The following is a 19,697-nucleotide window of genomic DNA, read 5'->3' as shown; positions in this document are numbered from 1 at the left end:
CAGGCAAGACACTAAAAATATGGTTTCATTTCTCCACTGACTTGGAAAGCATGCACATGTACACACACACACTTACACACACACACATACACACACACTCATCCTCCAGCAAGGCTTATCAACCTTTAAAAAGCCTACATTTCTAAATTCGTCCCAGTATTCTTGTGTTCCTGTGGCGTCAGCAGGACTATTATCCTGCCCACTCATTCTGAAACTGGCAACAGTTTCGGAAGCTTAAGTCATTGAGAAAAGCAGGCTCAGCAGGCGTCCTGGCGTCGCAGTCGCACCAACGTGCGACTTATGTCAAAACTCGCAATTGGCTGACGACATCTGTCACGTCACGTTCACTCCTAAACGTGAAGATACTGCGGAGATGTCGAAAATAACTGACGACAGAGCAATTATGTGAGTAATCACGTAACATTATGGGCCTGTCCTTTCTGTTTGTTCAGGAAATTTAAGGGGTGAAATTCAACAGATGTCACAGGTTATTTTTTCCCGCCGCCATCTTGAATATTTGCTGCCAAGAAATATTTCTGTGAAATAGAGCAAGAGCATCATGGCAAGTGTCCAAACTCTCTCCATTAATAAAACTAGGCTAAGCTTGGCTAAAATAGGCTGGTGTAGTACTCTGAATGGGAAACACAGTCATTTAAGGAATCACTCGTAGCTGCAAAAATGAGTTTAATCTATGGCCCAATCCCAATTCACCCCTTAGCCCCTTCCCTTTACCCCTACCCTCTGGCCCTTGCACTTGGCACTACCTCTTGAAATGGAGCTGCAAGGGGTAGGGGTTGAAACATTCTCCTATGAAATGGGACAACCCTTCCAGACCTGTTACATCATCAACAGTCATCGATGCCGCTATAAACAGATGTGACAACTTTGTTTCTGAAAGTATTCCCCATGCCGCCAGCAGCTGTACCCGTCTCTGTTGCATGGGCTTTGGTCATCTTTTTGCAGCGATCAACTATAAACTGCAGAAATGCGATCTATAAAACTTTGAAACAGCATTAAATGTCGATCAAATGTTTAAGTAGTTTACGAAGAAAATATGTACATTTGTGTGTTTCTTTCATCACACTGCTGCACTTTTTTTGCTGTGTTTACCTCCATCTTGCCAATGATTCAAACAGAATTACGGGATATTTCTCCTACCCCTCTGTTCGTAGTGTGGGCCCCCTTAGCCCTTCCCCTCCATCTATTCGAAAATCGAGACAACACTACCCCCTCATGTTTACACGCAAAACAGAGGGGTAGGGTTAAGGGGTGAATTGGGATTCAGCCTATTAGTCGTAAATTGCATAATTCAACATGAGTGCGGTCAAAATGTTCTAATTCCAGCAACTAAACCAGGGGTGTCAAACTCATTTTAGTTCAGGGGCCACTTTCCCCCTAATATGATCTGAAGTGGGCCGAACCAGTAAAATATTAACAGTGAAAAAAGTAAAATTACATTATGATAATGTTTACATCTACAACGTTTCATGAAAAATCTGAATAACATGAACAACTTGAAATGTCTTAAGAAAAACAATTGCAATTTTAACAATATTCCACCTCAGTTTATCAGTTTACACATGTGCATTACCACTTGCATTACTATTGCAAATACACCAAACATATAGTACCAGGTATAATATTGATAAAACTGAATTTATTTCTCTTAAGACATTTCAGGTTGTTCATAGTTGTTCAGGTTATTCACATTTTTTGTGAAAGGATAGTTTATTAATGTAAACATTTTCATGTAATTTAAAATTTTTTCACTAAAACAAAGATAAAATCTGCAGTTGTCATTATTTATAAGTTATTGTGATACAGTTTTACTGATCTGACCCAATTTAGATCTGTATGTAGAACCTGAATTACAATTATTTTTACACCATTGACTGTTAATATCTTAAGTGTAATTTTTGCATTTTACCAATTCATCCTACGGGCCGGATTGGACCCTTTGGCAGGCCGGATTTGGCCCCCGGGCCACATGTTGGACACCTGTGAACTAAACCTTCTGTTTCGTTAAGCCTCTATCGTAGTAAACTGAATATTTTTAGACATTTGCCATCATGGGCGTCAGGAAACTATGATCTTTCACCATTTTCTGGCATTTTACACACCAGGCAACTGATCCTTGACAAATAAATCGACGAGAAGAATAATCAAATCTAATAATTCTGTCTTTCCTGGAACTGGTGTGGCATTTAAAATGTCACATCTGAGAAAGGAAGGGCAGATCAATGCCCCTCTGCTCCGAAACACCCGCTTATCCGCCGTTCGTCCGAGCGCTGACCTTGGTGAGACCGTGTCGTGCATCAGCCACAACTGAGATCTTTTTGTGCTGTAATTTGTCCGTATTCAACAAGGAGGGCTGTGGGCAGGTAAATGGTTGTTTTCAGTCCCATTTTGCTCTCAAACCCACTTAGTGAACGGAGGTATAACAAAAAGCTAAATTACTGTTTTCTTCTAGGATTTTCCTTGAAGTTTACAATCTGCGTTGAGGGTAACTGAGAGGGAAACGCTTGGATTCCTGCAGGGCTTTTTCAATCTGTCTGTGCTGTTGTTAACAAGGGAACGCATTTAATAATAATTTGCACTGACAAGCCATATGCCTGCCCTTCTGTCCAGCTTCAGTCGAGCCTGTGTGTGGACGGTCCAATGTAGATCCATGCTTTTACACAAATCCACGATGACACACATGATCTGTGACGTAACATCTCCGATCTCAACCTATTAACCCATAAAGACCCAAACAGCCACTGGTGACCACAATCTAAACTGTTTAATACCTGTTCATCTACTAATCCTATCAATACATGTAAATAATTGGTGTAAAATGCAGTTTATTGTCTTTTCATGGTCATCAAATATGACCCATTTGGACGTTCAGAGGCTCTGTAGTTACCGTGGAAACACTGTCATCTTCTACAACTTTGATTCACCAGTAAAACCCATGGAGTTGGATCAATGACAGTGGATGGTTTATGTTTGATTAATGACATATTTTGTTGAGAAAGTCACCTTTTCTTCAGTTTTCTCTGTTTCTGATCAAATAAAACACAAGTTTAATCTGAGCTTTTATGAATATCTACATGATCAGAGAATTAAATATAGGAAAATACATAATTTATACTGAAAAAAAACAAAATAAAGAGTACAATATTAGAATAAATGTAATAAATCAATTACGAATGACTAAATAGAAGAAGCACTGGGTCTTTATGGGTTAATATATTACTTTGACTTCACACACACATATAAATACCGTGCCTGAATAAACAAACTTTTCACAAAGACAAAACAAAAAACAAAAAAACTGCACAGCTTTTAACTCCAGCTCACACCTATAACCGGCACAGAATTTTTCCCGCATTAGCTGTAGTGTGCAGACCTTTACGAATATAGATTTTCCATTTTTTCAATCTAAAACTGTCAGTTTATAGGGTTCAAACAATGCCTGGAAGGTAAAACTGCACGCTGAAAATGAAAGGTCGTCTACCTGTGAAGTGAACGTTCTACTATTAAATCTTTGGATAACAGAGACTCGTGGTTGTTTTTAAAGTACAAATAAATGTCCCGTTCCCAACAGCTGCGGAACAGTCGTGATATTTCAGAGCTGCCGTACATTTCCCTCAGAGCATTCAGCTTTTTTATTTTTTTTTCTCTCTTTTCCTTTTTGTGAGTCATTTCTTTTTCCCTTCCCTTGTGATGGCTTTCCTTAAAAATCTTCGGCTTTGTTTCACTGGAAAAAAAAGGGCTTATTGATCCTTCTGTGTTTCCTCCTCCAGGGGTTTTCCTTCAGTAAACTCACAAAGAGAGGGACTTAACATAAATAAATATCAGTGTTTTCTCACACACATCAATAAAAGTTCCTTATAATATCATGTACAGTTAGAAACACTAGATACAGTCCTTGTTTTGATTTGTCATAGTCAACAACAAAAGTCAATGTAATCGTCTTCATTACGTTGTTGTGGCTACTCCGAGTGAAATCCTTTACTCTGATTGGTCCATCCTCTGTTTCACGTTGATGCCCAGTGGCGTTGCAGCATCATCTCCTGCTCGGCTCTGGCTCTAGATGTTCACATTGACAAAGTAGCTCCTGTACGATGTAATTTAATGCATTAGACATCCGAGTGTAAACAGTGTACCTCACAATATGTAGTGCACAAAGCTTCTTCAATGCAAGAAAAACATCTATTACAAGGTGGACGACTCGCTTGTAGATTCTCCAGTTTTTTTTTTCCTCTTATATAGTTTTCAGTTCAGTCACGCATCACGCATTTCCTCCCTTCGCTTTTCTTCTCACCTTTCTATACGGTGTTTTAACAATTTTTTTTTCTTACAATTGCACGGTAACAACATCAACACGTGACGCCATTGAAAAGTTTAGAAAACAAAAAAAAGAAAAACAGGGGAGGTTTTGTTGTTTATGCTGATTGGCATAATTTGGAGAAAAAACAGGGGAGGGGCTTGGGATTGGCTCATTTAAAGAGGGTCGGTGGTGACTATAGCTTTACATTATCACAACTTTAAGACAATTCCTACAGAGGGTGATAGTAAGGCAAGAGGGAGAGATGGAGGGGTGTACACAGTCTGGAGTGTTAGTAGGAAAAGGAGTACAGAATATATATATGTGTGTGTGTGTGTGTGTGTGTGTTGTCAGAGGAAGGACTATTTAGCACAGTGAATTCAGAGGAAAAAAAATGAGTTGAAAAAAAAAAGAAAAGAAATAAAGAAAAAAAAAAAACGGGTTTCAGTTTTTGTTGCCTTTCCCCTCACTATGGATTTATCTCCGGAAATGTGTGAATAGTTTAGGGAAAAATGAGTTAAAAAATGTCAGTTTTAGTTGGATGTAAGATGGGCGGAGCCACTGCTCCCATGGCGACAGAGTAAGAAAAGGGGGAGCGAGAGAGTGAGAGAGAGAGAGTAAGGATAAGGTGTAAAACATCTCTGTCCGTCTACTTATTTAACACTTTCTCCACTGTCTTTGTATACACTTTCTTCTTTCTCTCCATCTTCTTCTTCTTCTTCGTCTCTTTTCGTTCTCAGCTGCTGGTTTAGCAGTAGACGGGAACAATATCAGCTTTTTATATTAAACATTGTCCAGCGCTGATGATGGATGACTGAGGCTCCTGTTCTACATAAACACACTCTTTAAAACCTGCATATTCTCCCTCTAAGTTATTCATGAACACTTTAAGTCTTGGTTTAAAGGCTCCATGCATGCGAGAGGTCTCCTCATCATTAAACTGACAGGTGGTTAAAGAGTTTCTAATGCAAATGAAGGATGGAAAAATCTGGGTGTTACCGGGTGATTTATACGCCTTTTCAGTTCCTTTAGAATGGGAGGAAAAAATCTGGGCCAAACACTGTAAAGGTTTTTTTTTTCTAAGAATATTAAATGTCTGTAGATTAATTAAATAAAAATTAGAATCGGTCTATATGGATCCACATCTTCTCCCCATCCTCTTTGAAGACTCCTCCATCCCCCTCTCTCTCTCTCTCTCTTCATATTGGCAGTAGGTCTCTCTCCCGCTCCACTCATCTCCATTTAAAACCCTGGTATATGGCAGTAGGCCTCCAGCGAAGCCAGCAGGATGTAAATGAGCCACAGCGACACGAACAGCAGTGACGTTATTATCTTGCAAGTCCGCGGCCCGCCCAGCTCGCCGCCGGCCACCGTCGCCCGCCGCCGGTACAGCAGCGTGATGACGGACACCAAGGCCAGGATGGTGAACAGGGTGACAGAGAAGGCCAGGTTTCCCGGGTCCACCTTGAATGGCTTGCCCTTGGAACGCCAAGCGATGGCGGCGATGGTCCACGCCACGCCGATGCCCAAGAAAACGTTGACGGCATTGGAGCCAGTGACGTTGCCGATGGAGGCGTCGGCGTACTGGTCTTGGATGGCTGCAACCTTACTGGCAAATGTATCTGAAAGAAACAGGCAAAGATTTTATAAGTACTAGCCAGTATCGTTGTGTTTGATGTAGTATTTTTTTTTTTATTTAACTTGGTGGCTTTTCTAAAACTACATGTAAAAGTAAAGACTTCAAACAGCTGATACATCTCATATAAAACAAGGAGCACTGAAGGGAACGGTAAACTTCAAACTTTCTTTTGTACTTGAAACTAATACCTAATAATTACTATAATAACTAGCAGCATTGTACCCGTGGTGCCATTGTATGATAGTGCCCTCCCGTGGTGCAACAGCAAAATTGCACCCGTATGCCCTCCTGTGCTGCAACACGTGCCGGACAAAGACACGCAGAACGTCCATTATAGTAGGATGGAAATGTAATGAACAAGAGGGATGTCTCCTTTAAAGTCTTAAACCTCAGTGTCACAGATCCAGATCTATCTCCACACTTGGTTAGCTCTGGAAACAGGTCTGGTATCGTCCACTACTATTCTGAAACAAGACTGGGTGTCTAGTTTGCATTTCTTAAACCAACCAACTGTTTTATTCGGAGCTTTTACAGAAAGCAGGGTTCCCGCATTAGCATCCACACTAGTGTTCCCTCCTCTGTTGTCTCCATGTTTATAGATGAGTTTCAATGTTTACTAACAACAGTGATGCACACGCAACTTGGAGGCAAAAACACAAGAACCAGCTACCAGCCGGCTCACATCAGCCGCGTACACCTCCAGGCTCTCCCCCAGAACTCGTGAACGAGCCCATATGTTAGCTCTAAAACGGTCCTTTAACTGTCGCTGTCCAAAAGCTGATCCCATCTTCTCTTTCACGGCCACATAATTTGACTCGACCGCATTGGGAAGGCTGTCCCATAGTAGAAAAGCAAACTTGCACAGATGGTGAGTCATTTGACAGAAGTTCCGCTGCTGTATTCAGCGTAGTTGTGAACAGTGGCGCTGTTGGGTTCTGTACAGGTAGGATGCTGTTATGGAATATTTGATGACTTGTTAAGAGACAGACAGACCAGCGCTCCTGCGAGCAGGTTCTGCTCACAGTGTTGTGTAAAAACTTTCTTTGGCAGATTACCCTCAGTATTTTAATCTGTCAAAATGACGGACGGCCTTCAGAATTTTCCATCATTTAAAAAAAAAATCTGTCAATGACGGAATATTTTCGGTTAATGCGACCTCTGTATGGTAGACCTCAATTACTTACCAGATATGAAGTGTGCACTGCACAGACCAGCATTCTTAATTTCCTCCTCAGACCAGTTCTTGCGTCTTAATGCCTGCAACCATAACTTTTGCCGATCTTTGTGGAAGGGATGTTTACCAGCAGGGATTCTATAGAAGATTAAATCTTTCTGTGTGCTCTTTCTATTCTGACAACCCACGGCACAGCAAGACGACGGCATTATTCACACTGGCAGTCACTGCTTTGCTACGAACTCGGCGTGCCTTCTGCCTCCAAGGTGCGCGTGCAGCATACGTCATACGTCACATGAAACTGATCTATTATTACTGACTTTCTCCTTCTCAAAAAATGTTACTTTTCTTCGTGGTATTTTCTTCCAGTATGGTTAATTAAGAGCGGTGCCCTCTGGTGGATTGATTGAGAAACGCTCATTCCAAAGCATTCGATGTCAGTAGCAGCTCTTTGGTACAGTCAGACTAATGACAACAACAATAAAGCACATTTTCAAAAGTAACTAAGTAATGGTATTAAGTACTCATATTGGTACTCTGTATCAGCAAGTACTCAAATATAAGTACTTATAAATAAGATGTTGCCCCCATATTATGAACCATAAACATTTGCCATATCTGACTATTTTTATTTGAAAGCTTATTCACCCTGGAAATCACATTTTCAAAGGCAGCAGTCTCTGTCATGAGTTTAAACCACTCTCTAAACTCTGGCCTATGTGGGCTCTTCCAGGTGTCCACCTCTAAATGTGTATGTGCAGGTGACGCACCGACTTATACAACCTATATTTAATGTTTTAATGTTTTTTAGGTGCACGTTCATTACACAAAGCAACAATATGCACACAACAACCAAAGCATGAAGCAAGGACTGTCACAGTGTAGATGAAATACTGTCTATCTCTCAAAAAAAGTGACTTAAAATGAGGAATAAAGCATGGATCTTAAAAGAAAAATGGAAGACACTGACTTCATGTGAGGACAGGTCTCAAAGGGAAAAAATGGATTTGTTTTGTTTGTAACAAAAGCTGCTTTGCAACTTCTAAACCCATAAAGACTCAGTGATACTTTTCTGGTAGTTCCCAAATGAATTTTTCACTCTATTTAACCTTCCTTTAGTGATTTATCACCATTTATTGTACTATTATCCTCTGTATTTAGCATTTTTCAGTGTAAATCATGCATTTTCCCCTATATTTAATTAGCAAGATTATGTAGATGTTCATAAAAACTCAGAGTAAATTCAAGGGTTACATCAAAATAGAGAAAACTGAAGAAAAAGCAACTGTTTTAGCAAATATATCAATAAGTGAACATAAAACAAGTATCTCTATCCACTGTCACTGATCCAGCTCCATGGATTTTACTGGTGAATCAATGTTGTATAAGTTGCAGAGCCTCTGAACGTCCAAATGGGTCCTATCTGATGACCATGAAAAAATGAGAAAATGCATTTTACACCAATTATTTACATGTATTGATAGGATTAATGGATCATTGGTATTAAACAGTAGCTGGTTTTGGTCACCGGTGGACGTTTGGGACTTTATGGGTTAAACAAAAATGTAAATAAATAAATAAATAGGGTGAGATATTATGAATGAAAATGAAGCTTCAACCAGAGGGGAAGACAAAACCATAAAATAATATAAAACAGCGAGCAACTGGATAATGACTTTTGATGTTCCGATGTGTTGTTGCAGGACGCTAAGGAAACAACCTCAGGGTAACATAGATTATAATATGAAGCCACCCACGCAAAGATGGAACACATTTAGACTGAAAAATAAGAAAAAGACAGAGAAGAAAAAAAAAAAATCAAAGCAGTGGTTAGTGTGAAAAATGAATTCATGAAGATAAAAAACAAGCCACAATACAGAAAATTAATAGTAAAAAGCAAGGAAATGAAACAAGAAAAATAAGTTGTAGAGGATTACATGTCAGTATTGAGACAATCTTTTCAGTTTTTCCATTCATAGTAACTCGTTTCTGTTGCTTTACTTAGAGTTTTCAATCCACCATCTGAAAATAAAACGTGACTTGGACTAATTGCTTTGAATTCTGTAATCTGCACTCGCATTGTCTTAAATCTTTGTTAGAACACGTGTAATATATGCTGTAGGTGTACACAAGCCAGGCTTTTTGGAGTTGAACATTCGAGCATAAACTGGAGGAAAAGATGCAGAGACGCTACAACTGTGTTTGGCAGGAAACACCGGGGAAACAGCTGCCAGTTATCGAACGCCGGCCTCGGCTTATTTCTATTTTTAGGCGCTGAGATGAGTCTCAATTCTCATTTGAATGTCAGCGAGATTAGTTGAAATTCATATCCCCAACATGGAAGATACCCTCCAAACTTTTTTTTTTTTTTTTCACATGGGGATAAACTGTAATACTGTTTGGATAGACCACACAAAGAAGATAAAGTTGTGTGTGTGCTGACGCATGGGTACACGAGATTGGGAGTGAGTCATGAAAGTGCACGTTACTGCCTCCACACATACATGATTCACACTGTGTCCAAAACCAAAGTGGTAAACAATGATCATACCCACACTTAGAATCCATTCAATTAAGTATTCAGGCATTTAATACTTTAACAATTACCACATGTGTGTTAAGTTTTGTAAAAAAAATTATTAATCACTCCTTTAATTTATGCAGTTTTAGAAAAATGTGGGCTAAACGGTAGGGAGGGTTTTCTATTTCTTATGTCAGAGTGGTCTGTGGATTATGAGTTATATAATGTATTTTTTTTATCAGCTTTTTTCAGTGACACGTCAACTGAATTTACAGAAAAATCAACCAGAAATGGAATAAGACATGAGACAAAGGATCAATTATGTGAATAAAACCAATGATTCTCCATTTTAGCATCTTTTTTGTTAAATAAATGATGGAATAGTGGAATCTGTTTGAAGTTAATCTATCTATCTATCTATCTATCTATCTATCTATCTATCTATCTATCTATCTATCTATCTATCTATCTATCTATCTATCTTGTGCATTGAAATCTCATTATTTGCTATGCTTTCTCTTGAGATTCAATAAAATATAAATCCTAAAAATAAAAAAAAAAAAGATTTAAATAATATTAAAACTTTGCTTAAGACCAGATCATTTTTGTGTCTTTATATACTGTATACTTTCTTTTTCTTTTTCATGACTGTTTATAAGAACGTACATTTATTTTGTGACATTGAAAAATCCCATAAAATCTAAGAATGCAATAAAAAAAGAGTACTTGAAAATGTAAAAAAAAAAAAAAAAAAAAAAAGAATATAAAGGTAGATGATTTGTCACTATTTCATGCAACTATGGAAAACTGAAGCCAAAATATCAGAATTAGGGGAGCTACCATGTTGCTGTTATTGATAGTTTTGCTTGATCAGCGCTTAATATTTTTTCGCGCGCGTGTGTGTGTGTGTGTGTGTGTGTGTGTGTGTGTGTATATAATGTACATCACCAAGTCGTCTAACATTAAATAGAAATTCCACACATTTCTGTGGACTCTGTGATGTCCAGGTTAAATAGGTGACTGACAGCTTTATTTACTGAGGGCTGATTTAGTCAAACATGGTATATTTTATCAGTCTTTTGTTTTGGTCTGAGATGAAAATAGCTGCAGAAAGAAGGTGTGTATTTTCCAGATTTCTGGTGTTTTTGTCTTATTTTGTCTCCAGCTTTGGGAGGAGGAGCTACTGTAGAAACATGGGAAGTCCACAGATTCAACCTGTTACCTCTGTATATGGGTGCTTCTATGAAACTGGTCCCTAAAAACAGGACATGGGGGCTAAAAATTCAAACCAGATGTAGACTAATGTTATGAAGCAAGTTTTTAAACACTTTGGGTCTATTTTCAAAATAAATATTTACTGAGATAAAAGAGAAACTATTTTTCAGATAAAACACATTTTTCTGTTTTTTATATTATTTTTTCTACAAAAATCTGCGTGTAACATGGTAAAAAAGAACATAAAAATTACGCACTAATATTTTTTTGAATGTCTTTTTATTCTCTCACAGGTACATTTTGGGAATCGGAGTAAATATGCAAGGCAGAGTGTTTCCCAAAAATGACAGCTGTTCCAAAATCACTCACAATTTATGTGTTTAACTGGGCAGGTTCTGCATGTAACGCAAGCGGACACGATGGGTTGCATGCGAAACCTGAAATGAGACTGCCGATTCATGAAAAACCTGCATGTCTGGTTTAGAAAAACCACTAGGACCCTAAAATTTAACACAGTGTCTTTATTTATAGCGGTGTATTAGACCATTTCAAGCCATGTTTTCCAGATCAAATGCACTGACACCTTTTGGTCCTATTTTTGGCCACGGTATTTCATTAAAAATTCATTGGGGATGGCTCAGAGCAAGAGTATAATTTTTTTTTGCATTTATCTGAGGTCATCATTAGATACATCCTGGGGGGAAATATGTCTAAATTTCTCTTTTATTATTGGGTCTAAAAAGCTGGTGAAGTGCCAGGTACCAAAATGAACCCAGTTTCATAGACGCATCCATATATAAAAGGGCTTATTCTTTAACATGAAAAAAGTCAGTTCATATTTTCAGGCCATTATATACAAATTAAAACATAAATATGAATATTATTTTCCATTTATGTATGCAGATCCCTCTACAATGCTGTAAAATTCATGCACCGCACCATCAAATAGCAAATTTGAGTAAATAGTATTACTTAGTTTACCGTTTCTGGCTCTAATCTTGGCTCGTGCTTCACATTTCTGCAACAAACCCCTCTCTCCTCATCTAAAATCAACTTATGTGGAGTTGTATGCAGCTAAACAGCAACTCTACAGAGTCTGTTTACAAGAGGGATTAGCTCTCTTAGCTGAATTTCATGCCAAATTTAACTGTATACCCATTTCGCTGCGGATCCCTTGACAGATATGCGACTGCGACAGGAAACAGTCTAACTCTAAACTAATCTATCCCACTCGGACCCTGTGATCTCAGCAGGCCTCAATCATGACTGAGTTCCAGATGAGCACTACATGCCTCTGAAAAAGCCAGAAAATATTTAGCGGTCCAGGTCCTGCTCCACATTTGCACTCTAATGGCCTGAATCGGCAAATCTGGTGTAAATTGGCCTGAAAATCCTCAAGTGTGTCTCCAACGCAATGATGCAGAGATGTTTTTATAAAAGTGGAGGAGAGAGGAGATGAACGCTTCTAACAAGTCGAACGGAGATCACAATTACACACAGTAATACACACACGCACACCTACACACCTACACACACTGTGGAAGTTATAATGACTCTTTGCACTGGCCACACCCAAACTTGCAGAAGGAAAAACACAATTTCACCCACACACACCTGGGCTCCACAGCACACACAGGTCAGAATGATGGATGACACAATAGTGAAAACATACATCCAATAAGAGGAGGGAAGCGATACAGAGGGAATAAGAAAGAGAGGGGTGTAAGGGAAGACCAAGGGAGAATAATAAATGGACCTGGATGGGGCACGAGCGCAGGTGTAACATAAAAGAGGTGGAATAGGAGAGTGTCAAGAGAGGTAATACGAATATGGGATAGTAAAACACACTAACTGGGCTGAGCTGAAAGTGAGTAAAGACATGAAACAAAACTGAAGAAAAGAAATGAGGAAAAATAGGAAAGGAATACTAACATGTTCTGACATTTGATTAGATTAAATTAGATTAGATTAGACTAGATTAGATTACTCATTCATTCATTCATCTTCTGAACCCGCTTGTTTTACATGAGATAAAAATAGATTAGGCCAGACTGTCAAGACTAGACTAGATTAGATTCAATTACACTAGAGCAGATTAGATTAGATTAGATTAGATTAGACAAGACTGTCTAGACTGGAGTAGATTAGAGTCAATTAGACTAGATGAAATTGGACTTTATTAGATTAGATTAGACTAGATTAGATTAGACCGTCAAAATAAGCATAAATTAGATTTAATCAGACTAGATTAGATTGGACCCTATTAGATTCAAATTAGACTATATTAGACTGTCTAGACCAGATTAGATTCAATTAGATTTAACTAGATTAGACTGTCCAGACCAGATTAGATTCAATTAGACTAGGTTAGATTGGACTTTATTTGATTACATTAGACTAGTTTAGATTAGACTCAACTAGATTAGATTTGACTAGACTGTCTAGACTGGACTAGATTAGATTATATTAGATTAAATTAGACTAATTTAGAATAGATTAGATTAGATTAGACTTGATTAGATTAGATTAAATTAGATTAGATTAGATTTTATTGATCCCACACTGGGGAAATTCAATGGTCAAGGCAGCAACAGAATAATATGCAAGAAAAAGATGTCCATGTATAAAGATAGTCCAAAAAACAAACAATATAAAAAATAATAATGATATTAGTAAGGAAGTAAGTAAGTATGAGATATAGTAAGTAGAGATGGGGCACATGTTGTTATGAGATATCAAATTGACATTTACAGGTTGCCATTACATCACACAAAACAATACAGCTGTTAGTGGAATTGATCCGAACTCTAGTTTACAGAAAAGTCTGTGCTGTCAAAGTTGCCACCTGGAACGAGCAAAGGGGTTATTTCTATAAATCATAGTGGTGGTGGTGGTGGAGCAATAAAACAGAGGAATGAGGAAAGGAATTGAATTAAAGCTCTGGGATGACGTGTCCCCTTTGGGTGGGGACGAGGCTGAAGGCTGTGATGGAGCCAGGTTTACGATCCCATTTGGATTTCCAGCTCGGGGCGGCTGATATTGAAATCCAATGGAGGAGCCAGGATGAGTCTGACTCATTTCATTTGTTTGTTCATTTGTCTGTCACATCTGAAATCAAACATTTTCATATTTGTTGCTGTTTAAAAACTTTTGTTCTCAGGTGGAAAAGAAAAGAGCAATATTTTACCTGTATTATTTCAATGTAATGAGAGTAATATTGGTTCAAAAGTCAGTCAAAAGTTAAATATTTTAGATCAGTAGATGCTTTTGGTGATTGGTTAGGTCTTTTTTTTATTGACTGATGCAAGACAGAACATGACAAGTGAAGGACAATAAATCATAGACGAGACAGAGACAAACAGGAGCTCAACATTTTAACAGCTTGAAGGCGTTGAAGGTGTATGTGTTTGTGCATGTGTGTGTGCGTATCTATCTATCTATCTATCTATCTATCTATCTATCTATCTATCTATCTATCTATCTATCTATCTATCTATCTATCTATCTATCTATCTATCTATCTATCTATCTATCTATCTATCTATCTATCTATCTGTGTGTGTTTGTGCATGTATTTGTTTTGGGGGAGACATAACTGAAAGGTAAGGATATAATTTGTCAAATTAAGTTGGGATTAGATATAGAAAAGAGTAATTTAGGCAGAAAAAAAAAGAAATAAAATAATACTACATGTTCAAGACTGAGTGGAAAGGGAAGAGGAAAAAAGGGAAAAAATAGCAATAATAGTGATAAAATTAGTAATGCCACACTTTTCATTACTGTTACAATTCTTGCTTCCATGTCTAGTCTTTGATTTCCATTTGTTTTTATAAATTTGTTCATTTTCTTTTTTAAATTTTATTTTCCCTCCGTTTTGGTTCGGTCTTTGAGTGATAACCAATCACAAGCATGGACAGTTCTTGAGCCACATATCTCTGAATAATAATAATAATAATAATAATAATAATAATAATAATAATAATAATAATAAAATTAATCTGGGGAATTTATAGTTGTAACACAGCTGCTGCAGCCAAAACCAGGAAAGAAAGGTCATATGTTGTTTGGATGTGCTCTCATGGTGTTTAGGACCAGTTTTTAATCTTTCAGCTGCATCCTTGGCTCTGTTAAACAGACTGGGAGCAATTCAAGAGCAAATATAAAAGCACAATTCAAGCTACAAGCACACTTACTGTCAAATCTCATGAAGTCAACAACTAGTTTAGTGTTTTAAACTGCCTCTGTTTGAGCTTTTTTAAGGATTACATCAGTACATAAAGGGACAGTCACACTCCCCCTCACTGTCAATACACCAGCGACCACCTTTTTTCTTTATCTTATTTTTCCTTAATCTATCCAGGATTCATCAACTTTCAGTCTTTTTAAAAACTTTGTCTTTGTAAAAAAAAAAAAAATACAGAAAGCATCATGAACCACTTTCTGAATCAGACATATTCTACGATTGGCCGACGAGGCTTTGGACGACCTCATAAACGTCATCGATACAGGCGTTGATATAAAGATTTCCTTTTCTTTTTTGTCAGACAGATAGAAAAAAGTTGATTTTTTTACCTTGACAAGTTTCGGCTACATACAACCTGTAGCCTTCCTCAGAATTTCAGTCGACAGTATGAACCTAATCGGACAGGCCTCGATATGTGCTTCGCAAAATACTTCCTGGATACTCAGCACATGTTTGAAGCTCTGCTGCTGTGAGTCCCATCACGACTAAAAACTACTGAAGACTACCTTTTTCATATTGCATTGTAGTAGCATATCGAAAGTGATCACAAACCAGAAGAATTAATCAGTGCTGATGTAGTTTAAGTGGTCAAAGAGTGACAATGCTGTAGTCCAGTGGTTCCCAACCTTTTTTGGCTTGTGACCCCATTTTAACATCACAAATTTCTGGCGACCCCAGACATTCAAAATGGAGACATTTGTTTTTTTCTAAAATTAATTTGTTTTTGATCATGTAATAGTTTGCTATACTATGTTGCAAATAAACATTCATTTTAGATGACATTTAGTCTATATAATGTATATTATTATGGACGGAGGCAGAAAAGCCAGGTGTAGATTACTGCACAAAGTGAGAATTTAGTTTTCCTTGGTCAGGATATGTACGGTAAGTTCAGCTTGGATTTACAAGGCTGACAATTAATACTGAACAAACAACTCAAACTATGAATTATGAAAGAGCTGCAGCATCTGAAACTGACCATAATGAACATTTGAAAGATAAACAGTACCACAGTGCTTCAGTTTCAGCTTCAGAGTTTGTCATGTCTTTTATGTATTGTGATTGTCTCTCTCAACTCACCATATACAGGGTGGGGAAGCAAAATTTACAATGAACATTTAGTTTTTTTTTCTCAGCAGGAACTATGTCAATTGTTTTGAAACCAAACATATATTGATGTCATAATCATACCTAACACTATTATCCATACCTTTTCAGAAACTTTTGCCCATATGAGTAATCAGGAAAGCAAACGTCAAAGAGTGTGTGATTTGCTGAATGCACTCGTCACACCAAAGGAGATTTCAAAAATAGTTGGAGTGTCCATAAAGACTGTTTATAATGGAAAGAAGAGAATGACTATGAGCAAAACTATTACGAGAAAGACTGGAAGTGGAGGAAGCAACAAAAAACGTACCAAAGCTTTTATTAAAGCTCTCAAATCCAAAATCCTAAAGGATCCAACCAAATCCATGAGAAAAATGGCAATTGAGCTTGAGGTAGACAACAAGACCGTTAGAAATGCAGTAAAATATGATTTGAAGTTAAAATCTTACACAAGAACACCAAAACACTTATTGACAACAGCAACAAATCCAACTTTAGCAATTTTTGGGAATCATGTTTATGGCCGCCTTCTAGCCCAGATCTAAACCCTCTGGATTCTGCTATTTGGGGCGTTTTAGAACATGCTACCAATAGAACATCACACAGCAATGTGGACTTTCTTAAAGATACTATTAAAAAGAATGGGAGAAGTTGTCACCCGAATATTTGAGGAACACTTGCGCAAGTTTCAGGAAGCGTGTGAAGGCAGTTATTGAGAAAAAAGGAGGACACATAGAATAAAAACATTTTCTATTATGTCAATTTTCTTGTGGAAAATAAATTCTCATGACTTTCAATAAACTAATTGGTCATACACTGTCTTTCAATCCCTGCCTCAAAATATTGTAAATTTTGCTTCCCCACCCAGTACTTTTTATTTGTAAGTTGTTGTTTTTTTTGTTTTTTTATTCATGTACGTATTTTTTTGACACTTTTCATTTATAAGCATCTTAATTTTACAAAACAAGAACAAAAAAGTGAGGTCGAGGGATGACAATTACAACATAAACATGCATACAACATTTTTTATTTTTATCAATAACTAGAAATTTCAAGTGACCCCATTTGAATTCCAGGAGACCCCTCATGGGGTCCTGACCCCAAGGTTGAAAACCACTGCTGTAGTGCATGCTTTCAGTTCTTTAAGTATAGCCATGCAGCAGATCATCAAAAAAGATGAAACTTCACTTGAACTTGCAAAAAATTACTAAGTGCCTGGTTATGTGAGTCTTTCCTCGGCAGTACCTCAGTAAGAAATGTAATCACAAAATATACACAAAACACACAAATCAGACGGCGCATGCTCACCTGGGACTGAAGTTCCCAGTGCTACGAACACCACAGCCGTCACAGAGTCCTTCAGTCCTATCGTGCAGCCGAAGTGCGACGCCAGATCACCCGTGACCGCCGTCAGGACACCGATAAGCGAAATGGAGACGATGAAGCAGGCCCAGCCGTTCCAGTACTCTGTGGGTGGGACGAAGGCGAACAGAACCTTCCAGAAGACGGTGAGGAAGTGCATGATGTAGTCGAAGCAGGACGGCAGGCGCTCCTCGCCGCTCTCCTCCTCATCATCATCTCCTGTGATTCAAGTCGGTGAAATATTGCAAGAGACAGTTCAGGATGGGCAGCAGAGATTATTTAAAGAATATGGAAAGATGGAGTAATCTGTTGGGAGGGAAAATTGGACCTGAGCAAAAAATATAATCCTGAGAACCAGTAATATAGGAGAGTAGAGCTTCACTGCTTTACTTAAAAACATGTGCACTACAAAGGATATTCCATAAAAAAAAAAAAAAAAGTCTGAAAAAAATTTTGCATTATGCTTTTTCTAATTAAGGCTATTATTTAATATAAGAAAGCCATCATATTTCATAATGTAGGGTTGTGGAAAGCTACTAAATATTTCCTGTAGCTCATGTTAACCCATTAAGAGACCCTTCGTGATCACTGAAAGTGTGTAATCTGCACAGTAATGTTGAAATTTTTTTCATACAATTTGTTTGTAACTTTTTTGGTTTACATTTTTTTTGTATTTCATCAACTTGAGCCATATCAATAACTGTCATTTTTTCTAACCCTTTCAATCAATCAATCAATCAGTCAATGGCCAAATTATTACAAACAGCAAAATCTTCAATTCATTTACAAGATACACTTTGTAATAGGACACCCCAGAAGCAGTCCTCAGCTTATAAATGGGGGACCTTAAACATGTGATAAGAGACACGATTTACATTATAATCTTTAATAAATACAAATGTTCTAAATAACTACAAACATACATTAAAATATTTGCCTATCTACCTAACGATGATTCATTTCTTTCTCCTGAGTCCTATTGTAGTCAGCATATTCCAGTATTCTCAGATAATTTCATAGTCAGACATGGGGCTTTATCCACATAAATAACAAGTTTGCATGATTTGTATATCAGTCAGCGGGGTTTTGGGTCAGGCATATTTTTGAAGTAGCTCTGTTTGTTTATGTTTTTGTTTTTTGTTTTGGTTCATTAGGCCGTGTGGGGTTACACTAAGCATACAACAGCAAGAGTTTTTGCTTAAGATGCTTTTTAAATATATTAAAAGAAAGAGATTTTTTAAATTTTTAATAGAGTTTTCAATCTCATTTCAAACCTCCTATAAATACCATGTTTGTAATGTAAACAAAGCATCATTTTTGATGCAAAAAAACATTAAAAATTGTTTTCTTTTTTCAATATACTGCATAAAATTTGGATTTATTAATTTACTTTGGATTGGATTACTCACTTTGTAGAAGGGTGCAAATGTAGTAATTTTCTATTGTTTAGAATGCGCTGATTTTAGTGGCCGGGTCAGAATTTTAAATCATGCAAATTATGCAAAAGTGAACAACTTTTGAATTCTAACCTTATACAAATTGTGAAAAATACAATGCAATATCATGAACTTTGCAAATATACACGCCATACACACCACTTTTAATTGGCATGTTATCTGTACGCATGATAAGCTTTCCACATGTATGTTCTCATACTACTCAAATACCACGCGATTAGCGGATAGGTTTAGGATTAGGGTGATCTTGGCGTAAACTGACACGCGATCAAATGGCGTTGAATAACATGTGAAAGGATGAAAATGCATACACAATAGCACACCAAATTCCATAAGAACTGGCATGACATACAACGCGATTTCATGAAATCAGTCTGGAAAAATATGACCTTTTATAACATGAAGTGCAAAGTGTGCATAATATAATACCGGAAAGATTACCAGAGAAAAATAACACTGGTCAACAATAAATCTATTGTTTAAGTTTTTTGAGCTGATTTAGGATAATGTTGGTGTGCTGAATCCAAAAATCACATTAATTTTGCTCAATCAGGTCAACTTTCTGAACTATGCTACATATTGGCTTTTTAACATTTTTGCTTACATTTATGGGCATTTTCACATCATATGATACAAAATTCTTTCATATTTCTTGCAATAAACGATT

The 19,697-nt window shown here is 37.3% G+C and overlaps 1 protein-coding gene across 5 annotated transcripts in view; it reads right to left on the bottom strand.

Moving 5' to 3' along the window:
• Positions 1 to 3,625: 3,625 nt before the first annotated feature.
• The window catches only part of slc8a4b (solute carrier family 8 member 4b), a 186,742-nt gene continuing 170,670 nt past the window's right edge, over positions 3,626 to 19,697 (bottom strand). For 4 of the 5 annotated variants that reach the window (XM_030161901.1, XM_030161903.1, XM_030161902.1 and 1 more), the window contains 2 exons: positions 17,520 to 17,792; positions 3,626 to 5,934 (listed from right to left, as the gene is read on the bottom strand). In XM_030161901.1, coding sequence (XP_030017761.1) covers positions 5,555 to 5,934; positions 17,520 to 17,792 — 653 coding nt within the window. In that variant the 3' untranslated portion in view covers positions 3,626 to 5,554. The remainder of the gene's footprint in view (positions 5,935 to 17,519; positions 17,793 to 19,697) is intronic. The other variant, XR_003938063.1, reaches the window with a different exon arrangement.

This window comes from Sphaeramia orbicularis, chromosome 18, assembly GCF_902148855.1.
Source record: "Sphaeramia orbicularis chromosome 18, fSphaOr1.1, whole genome shotgun sequence".
NCBI lineage: Eukaryota > Metazoa > Chordata > Actinopteri > Kurtiformes > Apogonidae > Sphaeramia > Sphaeramia orbicularis.
The sequence above is the reverse complement of the archived record's forward strand: the minus strand, read 5'-3'. Positions and strand labels throughout refer to the sequence as shown.